Source organism: Bos indicus x Bos taurus, chromosome 21, assembly GCF_003369695.1.
Source record: "Bos indicus x Bos taurus breed Angus x Brahman F1 hybrid chromosome 21, Bos_hybrid_MaternalHap_v2.0, whole genome shotgun sequence".
Lineage (NCBI taxonomy): Eukaryota > Metazoa > Chordata > Mammalia > Artiodactyla > Bovidae > Bos > Bos indicus x Bos taurus.
In genome coordinates, this window is record NC_040096.1 from 7899572 (window position 1) to 7925403 (window position 25832).

Here is a 25832-nt window from a genome sequence, read left to right on the forward strand (position 1 = left end):
TAAAAGGCTTAACATGAATTGTATCTGTTTACATTTACACAGAAAATTCTATTTTAACAAACTCTGGAGTATCCGTAGTGTTTGTTATCACAACATTGTCTTTTCTCCCCTCCTCTGAGTTTTTGGTTGTTGCAGTCTGCTGACAAGTGGGCAGAAAGAGACTCATGCCCCCACTTCCTGGAGGCTGTGCTGAGATGCTGACTCAGAGAAGGGGCTGCATATTCAGCCGCCGTGGGTAGATCGGGGAGCGCTAGGGATGCTCCACCTCCGCCCCCTTTTTCTTCATCTTTGCTGTGCTTTCTGCATAGTGTCTGTGGGCTTCCTGTGGGGATTTTCTGGTAAAAATCACACTGAGAACCACAGGTGCACAGGTGCGTCGTCCATCACATAGCGAGTATAGTCGGGGGAGGGTACTGCTAGGTGAGGGTCTTAAAGGATTATTTTCTGGGGCACTAGTTCTCACAGGGTGGTACCCAGGCCAGCAGGCACTTACTGGAAATGCCAGTTCTCGGGCCCCTGCACCATCTTCTTTTCCCAAGCCCTCCAGGGGGTTTGGATGCACGCTCAGGGTCTTGAATTCTGTCCTTCAGCCTGCAAAATGACGCTGGCCTACTGAGCGCTTGTCTCAGTCTGCTTTCCAGCATCCGGTCTGCTGTTCCCCTTGTTCTCTTCCCTGTCTCCCGGGCGGTACCCCTGGGGTTCCCCTGAACTGCTGCCAGCCGCCTCCAGGTGTGTGCCTCCCCTACCCTCCCCACTTTCCTGGCAAGACCCTGCTCACCTTTCAGATCATTCCTTAGCGATCCCTTCCCCTGCGAAGGCTTCCTGAACTCCCAGAGGTGGGAGGCCTGGCTCCCTTCTTTGCCATCCCCGAGCCCTGCTCATTGACTGTTAAAACTTTTATCTTGTTTTATTTGCCCCTGGCCCGAGAGGTGGTTATTGTATCTCCTTATACAAAGCTCAGTGACAGACATGAGTCCCCTTCTGATCTCTTGGCTCAGCGTGGCTTTTGCAGAGTGATAGGGTTTGGAGGGAATTTTGGTAGTACTCAGTGACTGGTTCCGAAGAGTTCATTTTAAGGGAAGTAGAGAACCCTTACCCTGGGCCGCGGGCTGAGACAGAAGGTTTGGTTTGTAGGATTTTCTCACCAGAACCAGAGATGACAACTGGCTTTCTTTGAGCAGGTTTTTCTTTTTCCTTATTTGCCTCTAGACCTGCAGGAAAGTGATGCTAATTGTGCTTCCCGATGTCTTTTATTTCCAAGTACAGCCAAGGCTGTCCCATGTTTTTAAAGAAGAGGTAATCAAAGTGGAGAACATTTTAGTGAGATAACTACCTTGGCTGTCCTTTAATGAAGCTGGTGTTAGAAGGCTAATCCACGGTTTTGTTCATTGCTCCCCATTGCGGTATATTGGTTATGTTTAGATTGGCGCAACACAATAGATGAATGTTTTTATCAGTGTTTAACTTATATAGTAATATTGCCTCAAGCTTCCTATTATGGTGGGAACACAGAAGTCCTCATCTGATCCTTTGACAGCCTCAGTGGGGTAGGTATGAGCTGCCCATTTTGCAGGTGTGGAAGATGAGGCTTAGAGATGGGAGCGGTATGAGCTGTTGGGGTCAGGAGCCAGGCCATATATATATATACACACACATAGCACTCTCCAGGGCTCAGACCTGAGTCACCCATTTTCTTTTTCTAGGACCCAGGATTGTGTTTAATGCAGAGCATGCAATAGCATTGGAGTTGAATTTCTTGTGTAACTTTTCCAAATGTTAATACCTAGATACACAGCTTTTGGGGGTTTTCTCAGCCAAATGCTTTTCATTAGCCCTTCTTATATGAGCAGTTTTTAGGGATTCGTTTTCCAAAGATGTATAGTTTGTTTATGCCATTTACTCAAGTCCCTAGAGCAGAAGTACTGCCTTTTGATGTTTTGATGAGGAATTTGTGGGGAGCAGCACTTCTGTCGGTGGAAAGGCTGTTTAAAATGGCATCTGAGGGGAAGTGAGCCCTGCCCGTGTCCCTTGCCAGCCCGGCTGCCTGTGCTCCGGCCCCTTCCCTGCGGGGTGGCCCCCGCCGGCGCTTTAGTCCCCACCTGCCCGCACCCCGGCTCCCTGTCCTGTCGGTTCCCCACCTATTTCACTTCTGCTGCGGCTGTCCACCGGCTTTGGGGCTGCCCCCCGGCCCCTGCCCCCGTCTTCCAGCTGTGTTCTTTCTCTCCGCTTCCTACTTGCCTTCAACTCCACGAACTTCCATGATTCTTCCCAGGCCAGCCTGTGCTCTCGCGTGCCAGCGACTTTCCTAAGGTTTGCGAGTTCCTTGGCTCTCCGTTTCTTTGAGAAGGAAAAGCAGTGTTTTGTGACCTCTTTCTAGTTGCCAGTGAGTCGCAGCAAGGCTGTGCCTTCCCTTCCTTCGCAGCGTGGCGCGTGCCCTCCCTCGGCACTTGTGTTATCTCGCGGCACAGATGAAGCGCCTTGTATTCGCTTCCCTGTCCGTGGCCTGCGCCCTCTGAGCACGGTGTGGTCACTTGTGGTCCAGCTGGGTTTTCTCCTCTTCAGTTCCTATCACAGAACATCCCGAAGACCCACAGTGTCACTCATGCAACCCGAACCAGCTGGTGGCTGCGTCCTGCCTTGGACTTGTCTCTTCTTCAAGAAGAAGTGCGTAGTTTTTCCTGCCTTTTCCCTTTTCTTCTGTAAATGGCAAAAAAGTGTCCAGTGCGAGGCAGTGCTTTGATCTGAAGAAGCTGTTGGTCCTGGCCCTGAAGTGCGGCTTCCGTGGAGTGGTGTATACTGGCCGTGGAAGGGGCCTGGGACAGCATCATGGGATTCCTCCCGTGTCTTGTCTCGGGGCCATAGGAAGTTTCAACAGACTTGGGTTTTGTGTCTTTATGGTCTTTCCCTGGGTACTGAATTTTCTGGTCTATTCAAAATGATCACAAACAAATTCATGTTAACACTTGCTAATATCATCAACATATGAATACCAGGATGAATACAGCAGTAATAAATTACATCCAAGTACTCCTGTATAAAAACTCCTGTGTTTTAGGAGCAAACTAATATACTTAATTTATAATGGCATGGAAAGAATATGAGTGTTTAGATTGGGCATTGTTGTTGTTAAGTTGCTAAAGTCAGGTCCAACTCTTTGTGACCCCATGGGTTGCAGCATGCCAGGCTCCCCTGTCCTTCACTAACAAACTCCTGGAGTTTGCTCAGATTTATGTCCATTGCGTTGGTGGTGCTGTCTAACCATCTCATCCTTTGCTGCATCTTTGTCCTCCTGCCTTCAATCTTTTCCAGCATCAGGGTCTTTTCCATTGAGTTGGCTCTTTGCATCAGGTGGCCAAAGTATTGGAACTTCAGCTTCAGCATCAGTCCTTCCAATGAATATTTAGGGTTGATTTCCTTTAGGATTGACTGGTTTGAGCTCGTTGCTCTCCAAGGGACTCTTAAGAGTCTTCTCCAACACCACAGTTCATAAGCATCAGTTCTTAAGCGCTAAGCCTTAGGACTGATCTGGACATCACCACAGGGTCAATACTGAAATCAGATTGATTATATTCTTTGCAGCCAAAGATGGAGAAGCTCTATACAGTCAGCAAAAACAAGACTGGGGGGTGACTGGCTCAGATCATAAACTTGTATTGCCAAATTCAGACTTAAATTGAAGAAAGTAGGGAAAACCTCTGGACCATTAAGGTAAGACCTAAATAAAATCTCTTATGATTATACAGTGGAAGTGACAAATAGATTCAAGGGATTAGATCTGATACACAGAGTGCCTGAGGAACTATGGACACAGGTTCGTGACATTATACACGAGGCAGTGATCAAGCAATCCCCAAGAAAAAGAAATACAAAAAGGCAGAATAGTTGTCCCAGAAGGCCTTACAAATAGCTGAGAAAAGAAGAGAAGCAAAGGGCAAAGTAGAAAAGGAAAGATATACCCATCTCAAAGCAGAGTTCCAAAGAATAGCAAGGAGAGATAAGAAAGCCTTCCTCAGTGATCAATGCAAAGAAATAGAGGAAAACAACAGAATGGGAAAGACTAGAGATCTCTTCAAGAAAATTAGAGATACCAAGGGAACATTGCATGCAAAGATGGGCTCGATAAAGGACAGAAATGGTATGCATCTAACAGAAGCAGAAGATATTAAGAAGAGGTGACAAGAATACACAGAAGAACTGTACAGAAAAGATCTTCACGACCCAGATAACCAGGATGGTGTGATCACTCCCCTAGAGCCAGACATCCTGGAATGTGAAGTCAAGTAGGCCTTAGGGAAGCATCACTATGAACAAAGCTAGTGGAGGTAATGGAATTCCGGTTGAGGTATTTAAAATCCTAAAAGATGATGCTGTGAAAGTGCTGCACTCAATATGCCAGCAAATTTGGAAAACTCAACAGTGGCCACAGGACTGGAAAAAGTCAATTTTCGTTCCAATCCCAAAGAAAGGCAATGCCAAAGAATGTTTAAACTACTGCACAATTGCACTCATCTCACACACTAGCAAAGTAATGCTCAAAATTACTCCAAGCCAGCCTTCAACAGTACATGAACCATGAACTTCCAGATTTTCAAGCTGGATTTAGAAAAGGCAGAGGAACCAGAGATCAAATTACCAACATCCGTTGGATCATCAAAAAAGTAAGACAGTTACAGAAAAACATCTGCTTTATTGACTACACCAAAGCCTTTGACTGTGTGGATCACAACAAACTGAGGAAAATTCTTCAAGAGATGGGAATACCAGACCACCTTATCTGCCTCCTGAGAAATCTGTATGCAGGTCAAGAAGCAACAGTTAGAACTGGGCATGGAATAAGAGACTGGTTCCAAATTGGGAAAGGAGTATGTCAAGGCTGTATATTGTCATTCTGCTTATTTAACTTATATGCAGAGTATATCATGCAAAATGCTGGGCTGGAAGAAGCACAAGCTGGAATCAAGATTGCCGGGAGAAATATCAGTAACCTCAGATACACAGATGACACCACCCTTATGGCAAAAGGTGAAGAACTAAAGAGCCTCTTGATGAAGGTGAAAGAGGAGAGTGAAAAAGTTGGCTCAAAACTCAACATCCAGAAAACTAAGATCATGACATCCGGTCCCATCACTTCATGGCAAATAGATGGGGAAACAGTGGAAACAGTGACAGACTTTTCTTGGGCTCCAAAATCACTGCAGATGGTGACTGCAGCCATGAAATTAAAATTAAAGACACTTGCTCCTTGGAAGAAAAGTTATGACCAACCTAGACAGCATATTAAAAAGCAAAGACATTACTTTACCAACAAAGGTCTGTTTAGTCAGGGCTGTGGTTTTTCCTGTGGTCATGTATGGACGTGAGTGTTGGACCATAAAGAAAGCTGAGCACAGAAGAATTGATGCTTTTGAACTGTGGTGTTGGAGAAGACTCTTGATTATCCCTTGGACTGCAAGGAGATCCAACCAGTCCATTCTAAAGGAGATCAGTCCTGGGTGTTCTTTGGAAGGACTGATGCTGAAGCTGAAACTCCAATACTTTGGCCACTGGAACAAAGAGCTGACTCATTGGAAAAGACCCTGATGCTGGGAAAGATTGAGGGCAGGAGGAGAAGGAGACGACAGAGGATGAGATGGTTGGATGACATCATCGACTCAATGGACATGAGTTTAAGCAAGCTCCGAGAGTTGGCGAAGGACAGGGAGGCCTGGCGTGCTGCAGTCCATGGGGTCGCAAAGAGTTGGACACGACTGAGCGACTGAACTGAACTGAAGCCTCAGGAAGAAATAAATAGTACAAAACAAGAAAAGACTTTCACGTTGAGTCATGGCTCAAAGCTGGGTGGTATGACTGGGTTGGAGAGTGCTCCAGGGGCAGAACCTGATGGAGACCTTGCTGTCTCCGTTTCCCCTCAGCTGACTTAACTCGGGTGGGAAGCAGCCCTGAAGCTCCCCTGGCTCCTGCTGGGCAGCCCGTCTTCAGTGATGCTGCTGTGGGCCTGATGCCAGGCCTGGGAGACACAGCAGGAAGCATGCAGGGCAGAGCCTCTGCCTTCGGGGGGAAATAGCTAAACGTATCCTTTCAGGTACTGACACTTTGCAGGCTTGCAGAGTGCTCTGAAATGGGTGACACAGAGAAATGAGGGACAGGGAGGCAGGGGCAGGCTGGTGGAGCTTTGGTGTGCGGGCAACAGCTCCGAGGAGGGGGCGTTTGAGTGGAGTGGCTCAGGGTGGGAACCGGGCAGCTGTGGGCTGGGGTGGGGGCGTGGGCTCTGAACAGCACGGGGTGAAGGAAGGAGCTTGGGGGCTGCGGCTCGCTGAGCGGGAACATACTCGAAGAGGAGGCCGGGACGGCCCGGGGTCGGGGTGGGATCCTGGGCAAGCTGTCGTCCAGGCCAGGGATCCGGTGGCTCCGGTGAGACTGAGGGCAGTGGGCGGAGACAGATGGGCGTGGGGAAAGGTACCCTCACTGCATGCGTGTGTCAAGTGCGTGTGGACCGCACACAGGCTCGGTTTCAGGCTCTGCAGATAGAACTGTGGGCTCCATGGAAAATCCCTTCCTGTCCTCCCTGAGCTGCTGTTGTGGTGGCAGCAGTCAGTGTGGGAAGAAGGACCAGGCCTTGGTCCTGGGGAGGGTGGACACCCTCCAGGATGGGGAGGAGTGGGTGGCGGAGGTGAGGAGCTGTGTGCTGCAGAGAGGGGGCCTTGTGGCAGGAAGACCACCTGAGCCTCTCAGCTTCCCACAGGCTTGGGAGCTGCAGCCAGGAGGTCTGAGATGGTACTGACATTAAGACAGGGCATAAACATGAGTTTAAGGTGTGCAGTGTTGTCATTAGATCTATGTATACATGGCAGAATGATCGTTGATGTCAGACCCATTAACACTTCCATCCCCTCCCAAAATGGGACTTCTGCATGTGTCTATGCAAGTGTATATGATACAGGACTATTCAGTGTGGTCACCAGGCTGTGCGTTCACTCCCCCAGCCCTACTGGGGAGTTTGTTCCGCGGGACCAACATCTCTCCCAGCCCCTGGCTACCGCCATTCTACTCTCTTTCTATGAGTTTGGCTTTTGATTCCTTATGTAAGTAGGAGCATAGTGTTAGTCTTTCTCTGACATTTCAATAAGCCTGAGGCCCAAGAGGAGTCGTTGCTGCACTGGGTACCGAGTGGCGTGGGGTAGGGGACAGAGTCGGGAATGACTCTGGTGTTTGATACGAGCAGTTCAGGCATGGGACTGGCAGCGACCAAATAGGGAAGCTTGGGAGGCAGGCTTGGGTGGGGAGGACATGAGTTATTAGACCCCTAAGTGGAGCCAGGGAGTGGGCAGGTGGGTGTTCTCCTGCTGAGCTCAGGGCTCTGGGCCCAGGACACAGGAAGCCTGTTGCCCTGTGTGATGGCGGGGGAGGCGAGGGGGAGGCCAGCACTTGGAGGTCTGGCGAAGAGGAAGGGCGGACGGTGGGCGAGCAGGACCAGAGGGTCCTAGAGAAGGCGGCAAGGCCAGAGGACTCTGCCGGGGCCAAGTGAGATGAGGCCTGAGACTGTCCTCGGCTTTGATGGTGTCCTCAGGGGCTTTGCTGAGCCCTTTGGTGCTGTGACCAGGGAGGAAGCCCCGCTGGCTGGGTTGGAGATGACCTGTTGGTGAGGATGCTAAGGGCAGAGACGCTCTAAAAGCCTTGTGTCCGGTTTGAGGGAGGGGGCTGGTGTGTTGCACACGTGCGCCCTCGCACTGGGCTCCCTCCTTCAGGAGGCGGCGGCATCGCGTGCCGTGAGTTGCTGTTGAGACCCACACGGTTGCAGCACACAAGGGCGCGTCCAGAGCACCCAGCGCAGCCTCCATCCGCTGCGGATGTTCTCCGATGTCTGCTTTCTCCTGTTCTCCTCTGTCCGAGAGGCCGCTTTTTCTCACCAGTGCAAGGGGGAAGTTGGGCCAGATGAAGAAGTTCTGGGTCCAGGTCCTCACGGCTTGCCTGCCGTTCACCCGGGGTCCCCTGCTTCCCCCTCCTCGCTCTGTCGGGTTGCCCAGCTGTGGCTGTGGCCCCGCTGGGCTGCCTTCTGTCCTGCCTTTCCGCCTCTCCTTCACTCTGAGTCTTTCTCCGAGAAGCCGCCTTGGTGCGGCTTCTCTCTCACCCAGGAGTATTCACACAGGCCTCCTTCCTGAGGTCACAGACGTGAACCCATGGGACCTGTGCTCGGCCAGACTCCCTCCCTCTGCCTCCTCTCACCCCCGGCCATCCAATTGGCGGCCCCATGACTGTATCTGGCTCTTCCTTTCCTCTGGCCTCTGGCGTGTTACACCTAGCTTTAAACCAGGCCCGTCCCTCAGGAGCCGCTGTGTGTGAGAGTGCCCCTTGGCTCTGCCACAGGGAGGACCATCCCTCAGGAGACACTGTGTGTGTGAGAGTGCCCCTTGGCGCTGCCACAGGGAGGACCATCCCTCAGGAGCTGCTGTGTGTGAGAGTGCCCCTTGGCGCTACCACAGGGAGGAGCATCCCTCAGGAGCCGCTGTGTGTGAGAGTGCCCCGTGGCGCTGCCACAAGGAGGACCATCCCTCAGGAGACACTGTGTGTGTGAGAGTGCTCCTTGGCGCTGCCACAGGGAGGACCATCCCTCAGGAGCCACTGTGTGTGTGAGAGTGCTCCTTGGCGCTGCCACAGGGAGGACCATCCCTCAGGGCTGGTGTGTGTGAGAGTGCCCCTTGGCGCTGCCATAGGGAGGACCATCCCTCAGGAGCCGCTGTGTGTGAGAGGGTCCCTTGGCGCTGCCACAGGGAGGACCATTCCTCTGCAGAAGCTTCAGGACCACCCCTGTCCTCCCGGCCTCTGGTTGCGCCCGCATATGGCTCGGGCCAGCAGTGTGTACACACCGACCCCTCCTGCTTTGCCTGGCGGCTGTTCCTCACAGGTCTCAGCTCCTTCCTCCCCCAGCAGCCTCCTGCAGGGCGTCTGTGTCTCCTGCAGTGCTGTGTGTGTTGGGAGCTTCACAAGTTAACAAATTACATCAATCAGGAAACGCCGCTGTGAGAACTGTAATGGGAGGGTTGGGGATTATTAACACTTTTGAGAGAGAATAGTAACCGAGGGTTTTTCTGCTTGTCTATGTCTAGAATTTTAAAAGTTAAAAACAGTTTCCAATGTTGACATTAGTCTACTTCTAGGGATTTATCCTCAAAAAATAGTTTTGAATATCTGCAGAGAATGTGCACTGGACTGTTGTTTATGATGTGGAAGCATGGAGGTAACCTGAATATTCGCCAGTAGGGTATCGGTTTAGAAAGAAACGAACTCATGGTGCACGTTTACATCTTACCATTACCGTCTCCTTCATAAAACGGTGACGTAGAAGGGTGTTGACTTGGTAACATGTTCATATGAAATGAAGGAAGTATATTTGAAAACATTCTATTATTGTCTGGTTTCCTTTACCTTAAATTATAGAGAAAAGATAATTGGCGTAGTTAGTGATATCTTTGGATGTTGAGATTATTGATTAATTGTCTTCTTGCTATCACCTAAGCTTTCTACAGGAAGCGTCCTTTCTCAATTAAGAAAGCTCTTTATTAAAGTTGGAATTGAATACTTCTTGTATTCATATAAATCGCAGGTTCTTATCTCATTGCTGAGTTAGCCTTTCTGTCTATATTCAGTGCTGGGGAAGAGCCCGTGGCGACCTGCCGACGTCAGATGGAAGCAGGAGATGTGGGCGTGTGCTTCCCGGGTCCCTCCCTCGCAGGCCATGGCGCCTGTCCTCTGTGGACACGCAGGGTGTCCTTGAGGCTGGCGCGGCAGTAGGCTGCTGTCCCTTGGCTGGGGGGCTGTTTGCTCAGGCGCGGGGCACTGCGCTGTGTACTGGGGGCAGGGCGTGTGTGTCTGGGCACCTGCCGGCAGGCCTGGGGTGCAGCCCTGACCCTCTCCTGTGTCCCTGTGTGGCCCTGGGCTCCAGGCTGTGGTTTGCACGTTGGTGAGGTGGGGTGGCATCTTCCGCAGTGGTGAGTGTGCTGAGTGCTCTGACCCACACCAGGCACATCCCGAAGGAGAACTGGCCAGTGAGCTCCCCAGACAGTCCACCTGCGCCCTGCTCCTCCGGCAGTCGGTGGTGAGAAGAGAGCCTTACCTCTTTAACGATAATATAGGTTCCTGGAGACTGGCCGTGTGGCGGGCGGGGAATTAGTTTGTGAAATGTGCTTTCCTTGTAACTGAAGCCCGTGCCGCCCTCCCCTCTTGTGTCCCTGCAGTCTGCGGGCCGGGCATCGACATCCGCAACGACTACCAGCAGCTGAAGCGCCTGGAGAACTGCACGGTGATCGAGGGCTACCTCCACATCCTGCTCATTTCCAAGGCCGAGGACTACCGCAGCTACCGCTTCCCCAAGCTCACCGTCATCACCGAGTACCTGCTGCTGTTCCGTGTGGCCGGCCTCGAGAGCCTGGGCGACCTCTTCCCCAACCTCACGGTCATCCGCGGCTGGAAGCTCTTCTACAACTACGCCCTGGTCATCTTCGAGATGACCAACCTCAAGGACATCGGGCTCTACAACCTGCGGAATATCACCCGTGGGGCCATCCGGATCGAGAAGAACGCCGACCTGTGCTACCTGTCCACGGTGGACTGGTCCCTGATCCTGGACGCGGCATCCAACAACTACATCGTGGGGAACAAGCCCCCCAAGGAGTGTGGGGACCTGTGCCCAGGGACGATGGAGGAGAAGCCGCTGTGTGAGAAGACGACCATCAACAACGAGTACAGCTACCGCTGCTGGACGACAAACCGCTGCCAGAAAAGTAAGACGGGGCTGTGGCCTCAGTACCCCCCCTCCCCCACCCCCCGCCGCGTCTGTCCTCCTCTTTGGGTGCCTGTTTCTCCCAGGTGGGTGTGGCTCTATTGCCATGAGAGTGTGGCATCTCAGGGGGCTTCTTGCCATGAGATTGTGGCATCTTAGGGCGCTTCTTTTCGCATCGGGGAACTGGTGGGTGCAGCCTGTCCCAGCTGCTGTGAAAACCCTTCCAGTGACATGCTAGAAACCATCCGCTGTACTCCTGGGTGGGAGGCTTGTGGAACTGCTGCTTTGAATTTCTGATGGGCAGGGTGACCCGGTGTGCTAGGAAGTGCCTAACTCCCGCCAGTCAGGGGCTGTGTATGTATCGTCAGCTCTTTTATCCTTTGTGTGAAAGGAGGTTTTTTGGTAATGCAGGGCTTCCTTAGCATGAGTACACCTGGATTATTACAGAGTAGAGGAGAGGTAAAGACGGACTCGCATCCTGTGAGAGTGCTGAGCTGCAGCCCGTCCTTGGTCCTTAATGATGAAGTTCCAGTGCTTGCACATCCTGGTTTATGATGGAGCGGAGCCAGGGCGGTGCTGGCAGAGGAGCCCTGGACCGTGTCTAGGAGCCTCAGGTTCAGGCTGACCTGGCGGGTAGCTGGCTGTGCAGCAAGCTCATTTGTATACCCCAGGCTTCTGCTTCCTTTCTTGTCTACCTCTTTCTTGAAGAACTGTGCAAATCTTGTGAAGCCAGTTAGTGAAAGACCTCTGAAGTGTGTTTACTGCTCCTGGGGGTCAGGCGGTGGTGTTCGGAAGCTCCTTGTTTGTCTGTCTGCTGTGCGTGATGTCCTCTGAGTATCCCTGATTGTGATGCGCGCCTCGAGCGCTGGGTTCTTGGGTGTTGCAGTGTGACTCTGGGCCTTTGTCTTCTTGCTTTCGGCAGTGTTTAGCTCTGTTGTCCAGGAGGGTTCCCATCGCTGGCTGGAAGGCAGAGTGGTACCTATAAATAGTTCAGTGGTTGGCCCGGTTAGAGCCTCAAGGAGCCCATGTACTCCAGCTGGCCACGGAGAGCCAAGAAATCCCGGATTGGTAGGCTTGCCTAACCATGACGTGTGTAAGATAAACAGAGCAAAGGCCAGACCCCACAGGTAGCGTTGTTTCAGCTTCCTGCCAGCCCAGGGCGGAAGCAGAGCAAGGAGGCTCTGACACACAGGGCATGCTTTCATGCTCCCTGTCGCTGCATCAGCGGGCGGGTGAACACTGGTCCAGTGAGGGCGGGACTCCACGGGCTGCAACCAGGACCTAAAGAGCTGAGAACACCACCGGACCACTCGGAGCATCCCTGTTGGCTCGGGTTGGGGAAAATACTGTGCTAAAGTCACATTTGTGATTGATGAAAACACTACCCTATCATTAGCTTACCCGCTGGTTCTGAGAAAACAACACAGCATATTTTCAAATAGTCTTGACATTTAAAAACTTTATTTTAAAGGAAAAAGTCATCTTCAGATGAAGTGTCATGTGTCATGGAGAGATGTTGGATGTGGTATAAGGGGGGTGACCTTGGACTTGGGTGTGGTATTAGGGGGTGACCTTGGACTTGGGTGTGGTATTAGGGGGTGACCTTGGACTTGGGTGTGGTATTAGGGGGTGACCTTGGACTTGGGTGTGGTGTAAGGGGGTGACCTTGGACTTGGGTGTGGTATTAGGGAGGTGACCTTGGACTTGGGTGTGGTATTAGGGGGTGACCTTGGACTTGGGTGTGGTATTAGGGGGTGACCTTGGACTTGGGTGTGGTATTAGGGAGGTGACCTTGGACTTGGGTGTGGTGTAAGGGGGTGACCTTGGGCTTGGGTGTGGTGTAAGGGGGTGACCTTGGACCAGCCAGCCCTTCTGTGCGGTTGTTAGCCATGTTTAGAATGCTCCATTGGGCAGCCCCATATTATTCCTTAGTGGTGGTCAAATATGTGTACAAAACTGTTTTGAAAACTCATAAGGTCTGTACTAAAGGGAGGTGTTGCTTAAAAGTCGTTCGGTGGGCACTCGTTCAGTGATTCAGTCAGCATTTACTTAGGTCTCACTGTGGATTCTGTCCAGCTTCTTGTTGGAGAAGTCTGGAGCAGGGGCGCGGCATGAGTTTCGGGCCCGAGTCTAGTAGCGTGACTGGACATTCGCCCTCGGGCTGGCCCTCAGTTTCCTCATCTGTGACATGGGGCAGCCCCGTGGCATCGTCATAGGCTGTGGGGGATTAGAGAGAGAAAGGGGAAAGGCTCCTGAGAAAGGCCTGGGGGGCGGGCATCAGTCCGCTGCGTCTGATGCTGGCAGGCCTGTTGGCTGGATGCCCTCTTCCCCGAGGCCGCACCCTGCAGCTTCTCCTGGGCCAATGTCTCAGGCCTGCTCATGTTTTTCTGTGATTTCACAATGGAATATTTATTTAAAATTAATGACAGCATTCAGGGAAATTGTCTTCCCTTCAGGTTGTCCTGAAAACTCCAGGGTTGGCAGGTTTTTTAGGGATTCTCTAGTTGAATTGGAACTCTTTCCCTTTGCATAGATTCCCTTCTGACCTGCACAGTCCAGTATGGTAGCCACTAGCCACATGTGTCTTGTCTAGTACTTGAACTGTGGCCTGCTGAATTGAGATTTTTTTTTTTTAAGTGTGAAATACACATTGGATTTCAGAGCATAATATGGGGGGAAAAAGGTATTTCCTTAATATTTTGTGTATTGATCACATGTTAAAATGATGTTTTAGACGGAGGGAGTGAAGCGTTACCATAGTTAGTTTCGCCTGTTTCTTTCCAGTTTTTAATGGGGCTCCTAGAAGATTTGAAGTCACAGGTGGAGCTCGCGCTCTGATTTATCCAGAGGGTGCTGCCTCAGAGCGTGCCGTGGAAGGCTCTGGGTTCTGGCCTGCAGAAGTCCTCTCTCTGCTGAGCACTGCAGTGCTGCTCCACACCTCTCTAGGCAGAGCCGAGGGGTCATCCAAGGAGCCAGTGGGGGCCACTGAGTCCAGATAGAACGTCTGCCTCGGGGTCCCTGTGAGTGTGAAGATGGCCAGTTGAAAAGAGGCAGCACAGAAACACCCCATCCTTCCCGGAGCTGGCTCCAGACGGAGTCGGGGTCATCTGGAGAGACCTGTCAGGTCAAGGATGTGTGTGAGATCTTTGACAGGATGGAGAAGGACTCAATTATGGGGTGCCCATAGGCCGTTTTTCCCTGATGCTCCCCTTTAATCCCCCTCTGTAGACCCTGACTCTGCAGGGGCAGGTGGCTTTGTCGACAGCCACCCCCCCCATTAAAGAAGCTACTGTGCTGGGGGTTCCCTGCCCGCTTCCATTTTCCGATTTCCAGGGGTGCTTTTATGTCGGCGAGAGTCATTCACTCCTAGGAGGTGAGTGGCCTTTAAAGAGCTCAAGTGTGGCTTTTCCCTGCCGTGAGCAGGTGGTGCCCCCTGAGCTGTGCACCGCTGGCTCCGCCTTCCCTGCCTGCCCGCCTCGCTGGTCCTCCTCCTGCTCGAGCTGCGGCCTTCTTTCTGGCTCCTCTTCCAGGTCCAGCCTCTAGACACTGCTGTCCTTGGGCCGTCTCCCCACCGTCCTTTCCCCCGGAGTATCTTACCTGCTGCTTCAGCAGCCTCCCACCCGCATCTGGCTTCCAAACCCCATCTCCAGCTCAGACCATCCCCAGTCATGTCTGGGCCCCCATGGGCATTTCAGCTACAGATGTGGGGGGATATCTGGAGAGAGGTGTCAAGTCAAGGATGTGTGTGAGATTTTAGATGTTACAGACATACAGACACTCAGTTATGCGGTGTCAGCGTCTGATGGTTTTCCTGGCTCCTCACTTCCAACCCAGGGTTCTCCCTGATTCCCCTCTGCATGGGCAGTGTTCCTGTTCTCCGAGCTCCTGTATCAGACACTTCGGTACCATGTGGATGCTTCCTTTTCCAGCTGGACACCGAGCCCTTTCCATTTGAGGTGTTTACCCAGTCTGCCTTCCTGTGTCTCCCCTCTGCTGGCTCAGCGACATGGCCTCTCCCTGGCCGCCCTGCCTGTCCACCTCAGCCCAGTGGCCTTGCCCTCATGCATGCTGACCCACAGGCTGCTCTCCCTGGAATCCGTCAAGGAGCCCACGAAGCGGGCCTTGTACCTGGCCTTGTGCCTGCAGGTCTGTGGCCCCGCTGAGCAGCTGGCTGCCCGCTGCTGGAGGTCTGGGGAGCTTGGTGGACTCTGGTGGGCTCTTCCTGAGGAGGAGACGCCTGTCTGAGGCGCTGAGTAGATTCTGGGCATGTCCTCCAACACATGGCCATCCTGGCCCTCCCCCAGGGGTGAGCTTGCTCCTGCTTTGTGAAAGACGGGTTGTCAGGAAGACGCATCTCCCCGCCTCGCGCAGAGAGCGGTGTGGAGTAGCTGCTCGGCGAGCCAGGAGCCGCGAGGATTATAAAATGTGGACGTTTCCTGTGTCACCCCTGACGTGCCCTGCCTTGGTCAGAATAATCCAAGGCCAGGGATGATGGGGAAGGGTGGAGAGGGTGTGACCCATCCCGAAAGCTGAAGCCTGGCCCGAGGGTGCTGTTCCTTATCGTCCGGAGGCTGGCCGCACGCAGGGAGGGAACAGGGTGGACTCCCCCGGGCACCTGAAGTTCTCTCCCTGCCTGGTGCAACGTCCTGACCCTGTGTGGGGTTTGCCTACCTTCTGGATTTCTGGTATGAGATTTCAAGTATGGCACCCCCTGCCAACCAGAAAAAAAAAAAATCTGGAAGCCTACTACTGCTGGACTTAGTCTCCAAGTACTTTCTCAGTGGTCAGGGTGAACTCTGTGAGGTCCCTGACATCACGGTGCCGCCAGTGAGCGGGCCTGGGCTTTGCCGGGAGCCCCACTGGGCTGGCTTCGCTGCGGTGCTGCCTTCCTGCCGTCCAAAGGGTGTTGTCTGGGGATGGCGGCCCGGAGCTCCGTGCGTTTCCTACCGCCTTCAGAAAGGAGAAACCAGGGAGACAGGTTGGCGCTTTCAAGGAGAAGGCAGAAACCGGCTCCCTTCGTTGACAAGTGGAACACGTTTCACTGCCGTCTCACCAACCGGGGCCCGGGACTTAAAACGAAGACAGGTGGTGTAACAGAGAGTCCTGTATTTCCCCCCAAGTAGGTTCTCCTGTTTTTATCACACTCTCCTGGAGTGAGGGGTGGACTTGCTCCCTTCCTCCTCTGCTTGTATTGCTGTGTCAGGCCCGATGGGTGAAAGTGGTGGCTTGTTAGTGTCTGTAAACCACCTGCTGGATTGAGGTGAGGTGGGGGGACCCTGGGTCTCCATTACTTCATCTTAATGGTTCTGCTAATCCTTCTTCTTTTTCTCGTTTTCGTTCTGTGAAATGCTGTGTTGTGTGTTGCCGTGGCGGGCCAGGGCAGGGCCTGTGTGTGCACAGGGCTGAGGGGGTCCCGCATGTCCCGTGGGGGGCGGGGGGCAGGCCGTCTAGGGGGCTCCGGCTCACGTGTCAGTTGCGACCTGTCTCTCTTCGCCTGGAAGGCCCCTGCTCCGGTCAGCTGAGCCCAGTGTGGGGGTTTCTTTATTTAGAAAGGGGGTCACATTCCCCGGGCCTCCTTTCTCTGCCTTTGATAGTCATGCGTGGAGATGGCATTTCTGCTCCCTGATGGTGACCCTGTTCCCGAGATGGAGAGGCAGTTTGTGCCCGTGTCCATGGGACCCTCTTAGCCGACGCCAGCTCTTAGTCCCCATGCCTTGTTGAAAGGCGTCATTCTTGGCTAGATGTCACCTAGTTAAGGAGTCACTCTCCCACGCTCCCTTCAGGAGTTTTTCTTTTTTTTTTTTAATAGGGATCTCGTCTTGGAGATGAAAAAGCTTTCAGAATATGTCTCCTAGGGTGCTTTTTGCAATCCTAGGTCTTTGCAAAATATTCTGGAGTCCCTTCCCATTTCATTAGTTAAGCCTACTTATAAGACCATTCTGTTTTTTTTTTTTTTTTCCTCCTAAAAAGCCTCCTTCTTTTGTTGTGTTAATATTTCTATCTCGCTTTCCATGTGTGGATGCCAGCATGACATTGCCTGCTAAAGTGGGGATGATGTGGGACGTGTGGGCCCGTGGCTAATCCTGTCCTGGACTGCGTTGCTCAACTTGAGTGCATGGGGTGGGTTAGACTTAGGTTTGGCTGGCGGTGGAGCTGGGAGCCATGACTTGGAGACAGGCCTCCTCCTAGCACGTGGTGTGACTCTGGGACTCGGGCTATAGGAGGAGGAGTCTCTGACACCGTCCTGGGACGGAAGGCGCCCCTGACTTAGAGGAAGCGAGAGACAGCCAGGGTGTTCTGGGAACATCAGGGGCGGGAGACAGAATCTCTGTCTGCAACACACAGGATATTAAACAGAATAGTCATCTGTTTATCACTGTGTCTAACTCGGGAATCTGGAGTTAAGAAATATAGAGGTCTTTTGGTGACGTTAGTGCTAAAGACTACTCTTGCCTGGAAAATCCCATGGATGGAGGAGCCTGGTAGGCTGCAGTCCATGGGGTCGCTAAGAGTCGGACATGACTGAGCGACTTCACTTTCACTTTTCACTTTCATGCATTGGAGAAGGAAATGGCAACCCACTCCAGTGTTCTTGCCTGGACAATCCCAGGGACGGGGGAGCCTGGTGGGCTGCCGTCTATGGGGTCACACAGAGTTGGACACAACTGAAGTGGCTTAGCAGCAGCAGCAGCAGCAGTGGTAAAGAGTCCACTTGCCGATCGAAGCAGGAGACATGGGTTTGATCCCTGGGTCGGAAAATCCCGTGAAGGAGGGAACGGCAACCCAGTCCAGTGTTTTTGCCTGGAGAATCCCATGGACAGAGGAGTCTGGTGGGCTACAGTCCATAGGGGTCACAAAGTGTTGGACACGACTGAAGCGACTTAGCACACACACAGAGGTCTTATACGGGGAAGAAGGGAATCCCCGGTGGAAATCCAAAATCTAGACCATTCTGGGTTCTGCCGCTGGCTAACACAGCCTGCGCTGGACATTGTCAGGAGGGCTGGGTTTTGTGTGGGCCGACGGCCTGTCTTCTCAGTCCCTGGAGGAGCAGCTCCCTGGCCTGCAGGGGGACGTGAGGGGGGAGCCTTCTCAGATCTCAGGGGAGACAGCTGGCATCTCAGGTCAGGGAGGGATGGGGCTCCTGGGGCCTGCATGCACAGGGTAGGGTGACCATCCAGGGGAGACGGTGCTCCTCCAGGGCCAGCGTGGTGGCTCTTCTGCTGTTCTCAGGGTGCCGTGAGTGGCCAGGCCTCACTCCTGATTTTCTAGCATGTTTATTTGTCCCTGGCAGCATCGTGGAGGCAGCAGCTAAGCACAGTGTGCCTGCCACCCTCTACCTCACTGGTCTTTGGGCATGTTTAGGCGGCCCTGCACCTGGACAGTGAGGCTTTCCCCTGTGGACCATCGTGGCATTTAAGGTTGATATTTGCAAGAATATGCAATTTTGTACAAAATGGGGCTCAGGAAAATAAGCCTCCTTCCAGCATGGGCAAAGGCGTCGTGTGGCGGAGGTTTGAGAGCAGCCTGTGGGTTGAGAGGGCTCTGCTGCCCTGCTCTATGCCCCCAGGTGCCGAGGCGCGGCTGCCAGGCCCCGTCTCCCGTCTGAAGCAGGGCTGGGCAGGTCCGCGTTTGGAAAGCGCCAGACAGTGCCCAGCACACAGTAGGTTCTTAGCAAACAGTAGCAGCTGCTGGTCTTTTTAAAAACTAAAAACGAAATGCCTAAGAGCTGCATTCTGAGAGCATTTAAAATTCTGAGCGTTCTGACTGTGTATGTTTATTGCCGTGTCTTCTATGATGTTTCTGCGTTACTTTTTCTAAATTGCAAGAATTCAGTGATCGTAAATAGCATGGCACAGTGTAGGAGTGGGTCTCGCTAATTTAATCCAAATTGTTCAAATTCCTGTGTGTCCAGATGAGCTGTATCTTGAGAGAACCTTCAGTGAGGACAGATGTCCGCATGGGGAGGCGAGTAGGGGCCTCTGCAGTTAAAGGTGAACTGTATTTATTTGGTTATCAAACCCTGTGAACTTACTGCGCTTGCAGGCTGGGTGTTGGGAAGAATTAAGAACATCAACAAGATTCTTGTTTGATACTAACCTTAAATATTATCTTCTTTAAAAACGTGTTTTCCTCAGAGAGCAGCCAATTGCTTCGAGTGGGCCAAATTGGGCTAAAGATAACGAGGGTGGACACTTTTGTCTGTGACAGCTTCAGGTCCCGCAGAGCCAAGGTAGCTCGCCGTGCGCCCCCTGCAGAGTGTGTGCCTGTTCATGCCCTTCTTTGGGTAGTACTTGCTGTGTGTGCGTGCGCACGCGTGTGTGTGCATGCCCCTGTGTTCTCCCACCCAGTCCCTTCGCCTGCTTTGGCTGTTTTGTTTCCTTTCTCTCCTCTCACCCCCTGCCCCCCGTGCAGGAAACACACACTGGCTCCCTCTGTCCTCCCCGAGGTCTTCCTTCCGTTCGAGGGGATCAGGTGGGTGGGAAAATGCTGTGCAGGAATGCAGGCCCTCTCCCGGAAGCCTGGCTTCTATTTCAGCTCATTATTGAACAGAAGTCGCTTTTTGTTTCTTGGCCTTGGTCACAAGCAGCCACCCGGCCCTCTTTCCTCTCTTTGTGCCATTTTCCACGGCACCCACGTGGGATGGGAACAGAGGCAGTGTGTGTGGGGACTCCGCGTTGAGGCTGTGCAGATGGAGCGACCCTTGCGGAGCTGTCTCCTGCTTGTTTTTGCGAGTCCTAATGAAGGGGCTGGGGGAGGGCCGAGGTTTGGGGGCCGGTGCAGCGAGGCCGTGTGGCCCCGGGCCCTGAGCCGTCTTGCCCTGGAGCCCCGGGAAGCGGGGCCCACCTGCAAAGGGGCTTCCGTCTGCCCTTGGCAGCAGATCTGTGAACCCAGGCTGCCATTCTGGATTTCTGGATAGATGAAAAGGGCTTGGATGGTTTTTAGCAGCTCCCGAGACTGGGTAGTTGGGCTTAGTAGTAAAAAGGGGCAAAAAAAAAAAAAAAAAAAAAATTGGGAAGCATAGAGCCTGGGATACAAAAAGAAAGCAAGATGAAGGTTGCTATTATTAGAAGCACTTCCTGGACAGCCACAGTGTTCAAATTAAGACTTTTTTTTAACCCCAGAAGGTATTGGGTGGTAATAGGGAGACAAATGGAAACTGGTCACGTTCCCTGAGTCCAGAAAAGGCAGAGAGCTTTGTTCCTGAGGTTCCCAGTGTGATGTTTCTGTCCTGACTTCTTGGCTTCTGAATGGCTCCTTGTGCCTGGCTAAGTTGATATTATTCAGATCTTAGACTGCTCCTCAGGTTATAGGATGTATTTTTGTTCTCTTCTTCTGTGGACTAGAAGTGATGGGATTATTTTGTAATACACCGGTACTCTTTTAGAAGCATTTGCGTAACTGTGTCAGAGAAGCTCTGGAACAGGTTTTTAAGCAGGGCTGTGGGAAATGGCCCTCGAGTTCTCCGCCATTCATGAGAGAAGATGGAGCAGCCCGGGTGCAGGATGGGGTGTCTTGGGCTCCCTCTTGGAAGTAACTTCATGAGTGGTCTGGGTGCACCGTCTGGGGGTACAGTTTAGGTGACGGGGTGTCATCCTCTGAGATCACCGGGTCCCCTCCCCCAGCCCCTCGGCCACCCCCTCATCCTGACTGTCCTTTCACATCCAATGTGGGAGTTGAGACTCTCAGGATCTTGATACCATCATTGCTTATGAATAGAATTCTGAGAATGTATCATTTTTTTCAGAAGAATGCTTCTTTAGATCCACAAATATTTCTTGTTTGTTAAGAAAAATATTCTTGGGAAAAGTCACTGCATGCCCAAGATGGACGCCTAGGTGAGGTGGGAGGGAGTGGTGAACTTTTGGGTCTGCTTCCATCAAGCAGAATTTTATTGAGAGGCGATTGATAAAACAGCCACAGCCAACTTAACAGACTGTCATTGTAAGATAAATTTGTTTTGCAGGATTAGTGTGATGTTCCATTTTAGAGACGACAGCTCTCTGGGCCCGCTGTGCCTCCTGCCTGCTATCAGGCACAGGGAGTGGTGAGGCTGCAGTCACGGATTCGGTGAACTTCATGCTCGTGCTGTGAAGTTGGGGACTTCAGACGCCCAACTTGACTTGGTCTCATGGGAAGGTTTAGCCTGTTTGGGTAAATGCAACTCTGTCTTGCTGGGCACTGTTCTAGTTCATGGAGAGCCTCCGCGGTTAGAGAGGAGCCCCTGAAGATGTGTAAGGGGGATTAGATGGTGATGGGGATGGTATTCAGACCACCGCTTCTGCAAGCAAATGAAAGGTGACTGGTTTGGGTGATTGGTGTATCGTGAGCCAGTGCAGATTCTCTTTGCGATAAGCCTGGTGCCCATTTTTTTTTTTTTTTTAAGTGTGAAGCTTGGACTTTCATATGCCAGCTCTTCAACCTTCAGTCTTAAACTCTTCCACAATTAGCAAAATAAAAGCAAACCTCTTGTCAGCATCTTCTCATCTCTGAAGCCAGGCTGGAGAGGCAGGTGGTGGGTGGTCAAAAGACAGGAAGGAGTAGGGGGCCCCCCTGCCTCATAAGCTGATGGAATTTGCATGGAGACTGTGAACACATAAGCATCCCTGTTTACCGCAAAAAACATTGGCCAGACGCCGCTGCTGCTGCTTAGCTGAGCAGCCCAGTGCCAGCCCTTGCCCTGCCTGCTCCCCGGTTTCCTCATCTCTTAAACTGAACGAGTCCAGCTCTGTTTCCCTGCTGTGCTGGAAGGTGTTGGGGACCTGGGATGGTGCTGCTGGCCCTGGACTTGAGGAAGCACTGCTAGAGCACGAGATAACATGTTCCAAGCTCACCGTGGCGTGAAGTGATTGCCTTCTTTTTTGGGATGGGCCCTACCCTTCCTTCAGGACAGGCTCCCGAAGCGGGCCTTGGAGGGTGGGCTGCAATCAGCTGGCTCTGACGAGCTCATGGAGGGGGCAGCAGATAGAGCACAGGCCAACGAACCATCTCAGTGAAAGGGTGGAAGGCAAGAAAAGCGGTTAGACAGGCATTGAGAGTAGGAAATTGAGTAGAATTTATGTTGGTCTTGTGTCTTTGACATGACTTTTTCTGGTCTGGCTTTTGCTGTAACCAAAGTTAATTATTCACAAGTACTTTTAGAAACCCCTATCTAATGCGGTTATGTTGCACGAATTTAAGTTCATTTAAATCATTCTTTTCAACTCAAGTAAGCTCTCCTTCACTCGGAGCCAAAGCAAGCTGATGGGCCCGTGAGCATTTCTGGCTCTTGTGGCCAGTGGCTGACGTCTCCCGTGATCCTGACAAGGTGCCGTGGGCTCAGAAGCACTTCTGAATGATCAGGGTGGAAGTGCAGCACTTGCTGAGTAGCCTGGGAGTGGGATGTGTTCTGCGCTGCGTGCTGGTCCTAGCAGCCTGGCTGTGGGGCCTGTGCACAGTGAGTTCCGGCTGGGCAGACTTTGCTGTGGCCATGCTCTTCGTGATGGATCCTTAACCGTTGTCCATGGGGTCATTATGGCTTGACTCAAGTTTGCTCTTCCAGGACACCTCCCTGAGTCTCCCTCATGGGAGGCTCACAGGCCTGCAAGGCCCACGTGCGAGTGTGGGGTCTTTGCCCTGTTCCTGCTCGGTGACGATGCCTCTCAGAGCTCTGTCGGTGGTTTCAGAAGGCCCTGTGCACTCAACACTTGTCTCTTTCTCTGGGTCAATGATGAGCCACTGTGGGTTCCAGCTTGTTCTCTGTTTATAAATCTTGGTTCTCCAGCTTCACAGCTAGGGTTGGAGGAAGGCAAGGAGGACATGTTCTGCAGAAATCTGTCTCCCTGGTGGACCTGCCCCTGCAGAGCTTCTGCATCTGAGTGGGTGGGTTCTCATGAAGACTGGGGGAACTGGCCATGAGAAGTGGAGGTGCCCGGGACCTGCAAACTAAGGGGTCCTCACTCTTGGTGTCATGTCGGGGTGAGTGAGCCCAGTCAGAGTTTGGGGTCCTGAATGCCAGCCTTGGTGCTAGGCCCAGTCTTGATAGGTATAGGAATTTTATTAATATAAAATGGGATTTATAACATGTTTTTAGATGACACATATGGTTTTCAGTTCAGTTGCTCAGTCGTGTCCTACTCTTTGTGACCCCAAGGACTGCAGCACACCAGGCTTCCCTGTCCATCGTGAACTCCCGGAGCTTGTTCAGACTCATGGCCATCAAGTTGGTGATGCCATCCAACAGTCTCATCCTCTGTCGTCCCCTTCTCCTACTGCCCTCAGTCTTTCCCAGCATCAGGGTCTTTTCCAATGAGTCAGTTCTTCACATCAGGTGACCATAGTATTGGAATTTCAGCTTCAGCATCAGTCCTTCTAATGAATATTCAGGACTGATTTCCTCTAGGATGGACTGGTTGGATCTCCTTGCAGTCCAAGGGACTCTTTCAAGAGTCTTCTCCAACACCACAGTTCAAAAGCATCAATTCTTCGGCACTCAGGTTTCTTTATGGTTCAACTTTGACATCCATACATGACCACTGGAAAAACCATAGCTTTAACTAAATGGACCTTTGTTGACAAAGTAATGTCTCTGCTTTTTAATATGCCATCTAGGTTTTTCATAGCTTTTCTTTCAAGGAGCAAGTGTCTTTTAATTTCATGGCTGCAGATACCATCTGCAGTGATTTTGGAGCCCAAGAAAATAAAGTCTGTCACTGTTTCCAGTGTTTCCCCATCTATTTGCCATGAAGTGATGGGACTGGATGCCTGATCTTCTAGTTGGAGTGAATAAACTAAATATCAGTAGAGTTCAAGAACAACTGAGTGAGTGTAGGGGTGTGAGAGGATGTGCACACACAAGATTTCGGGGATTCTTAACCTCTGCTGAGTCTGTTTCTCCTCCTTACCATTCTCATTAACATAAATCCAGTCTCATTTAATGAGGTGGAAGAGATTGTATTCCGTGTATCTCATTCCTGTGGTAAGGGAGAATGGCCAAAAGGTGTGAATTATAAGAAACATCTGATTTCGGTCCTGATGTGTCTGTGCACCTGGCCAAGGTTCCCACAGTTTCCATCAGTCATCCTGTTGTGTGCAGGTCCCATGCCAGGCAATATGAGAGGACAGACACTTCGTATTTTATCTTGAGATAAGATAAAATCACAGGACATTCCAGAGAGACACACACACAGCTTATGCCATGTGACGAGATACTCCACGATTTTTGCCTGAAGAGGAGGCGAGGCAGCCAGCGCTAAGAGCTCAGAGCAGGTAGAGTTCCGAATTTGGAGCTTTGCATGGAAAGCGCATTTGCCTCAAGTGAGATAGAGGCCTTTCTCGTAGCACGTGCTTGCGTGCTCGGTCCTGTTTGCCTAGCACTGTATACACGGCCCTCAACCCGTGACTAGCTTGCATTTCAGAACTTTGCGAGTCGTATGGAATGTGGAGGGTATCATTTCACAAAAGCAGAAGTCTGCGTGGTGGTTGAGGTACCCGCCGGCGGTCCCGCCCGAAGCCTGTTCAGCTGAGATATCGTTTGCGTGGAATTACTGCCCACAGCGTGGTTCTTGGAAGAAGAGACCTATTTTTTTTTTTTAGAAGAGACCTATTGAACTTTATCCCAGAAGGTGGTGCCTTTGCTGACCAATGGTTAAGGCAGGGGTGATGATGGGAAGTGGGTGGTTTCCACTTTATATCTGATTTTTAAAAAAATCCTCCTTGAGGGCTTAGCACTTCCCAGGTCATCAGACCTGGGGGACAAGGCTGGGTGTGCAGCGGGAACAGCAGGAGCTAGGACTCAGCACTCTGGTGTCCCACTGGGCTGGGAGGGGGGATTCCAAGTTGATTCCAGGACATGTCCACCAGAAGGTGCAGTGTTTGCCTAGGAGGACTCTGGTTGGTTACTGCGTGGCAGACTTTGGGTTCATTACTCACGTCATGAGTTTATGATGTGCGGATTTGTGACCCATGTCTGGATTAGATTCCCTGTTGCACCAGGACCACCAAGCAAGTTTTATTACATAAGATCAGTGAAGTGTCTGACCGTGTCTGGAACCAGAACAGGCTCAGGACATCTCAGTTCTTCCTTTTTTCCCCCTCTTTGGATCTGATGTGTAGGGCTGCCGATTTAAATTTTGTGTTACTTGTTTTGCTGTGAACTGTTCTTTGTGGCAACAAAGGGATCCCAGACAGCCCCCTCCCTCTCTTCCTGTCTGTCTCCCAGTTAGAGAAAAACTCAGCATACGATCTTCGGCCTAGAGAAATATTAAATCTATGTTAAGTATGCAGGCATGAATGGGCAAAGGGAGGATCTGTGGCAAAGAGGATCTGCTGAAACAAATAAGTCATGTAAACCGGCAGAAAGAAATGTGAAATTGATTTCATCTTTCAGCTCCCGGTACTTACTGCAAAGATGAAGTACTGGGAACGGGTTGTCATTTGAAGTAATAGAAAGATGAGGGAGTTTTGAAGCTGACTGGGATTTTTCTGCCTGCTAGTAGAGTGACTTGGATTACAGACTATAAAAGTGAAGACGTTTGAGGAGGGCAGTTCCATTTAGTACGGATCATGCTTTCTGAGCAGCCTCTGTTCCAGAGGGGAAGAAGCTGAAATCCCCAGGCTTGGAAGATATTGGATAACAGCTCATTAAACTCTTGTCATAAGCCTTCATTTAACGTCGTGGGAAAACTCACAGTATCTCCATTATGAAACCACTTAAATTTCCTTTCAAAATGCACATTGTTAACATTTTTTGTTTATTAAGTGGAGCAATAGATTGAAACTGAATGGATTTGATTCTCTCATCCTGTGTTGTATGCTCAGAAGACCAAGGTTTCCCAGAATTTTTATCATGGTAATGAGATCACATTTAGCTAGCAGGTTGGAAAAGTGTAGGAACCGTTTAGGTCCATCCACAGTTAATTGGATCAGTGGTGAAGATTTTGAGAAAATGGAAAGAATTAAACAAATTTGTATTTCTCCTAGGGTTTTGTTTTGTTGTTTAAGGTGATATTAAATGAGTTAACTTCTGATCTAGTAACTTTTGAACTAGTAGAGTTAACTTTTGAACTAGTAGACT

General features: G+C 51.4%; 1 protein-coding gene across 2 annotated transcripts in view; it reads left to right on the plus strand.

The window, feature by feature from the left end:
* The window catches only part of IGF1R (insulin like growth factor 1 receptor), a 304861-nt gene that overhangs the window by 42576 nt on the left and 236453 nt on the right, over positions 1 to 25832 (plus strand). For both annotated transcript variants that reach the window (XM_027522149.1, XM_027522150.1), the window contains exon 2: positions 10233 to 10778. In XM_027522149.1, the coding sequence (XP_027377950.1) occupies positions 10233 to 10778 (546 nt within the window). The remainder of the gene's footprint in view (positions 1 to 10232; positions 10779 to 25832) is intronic.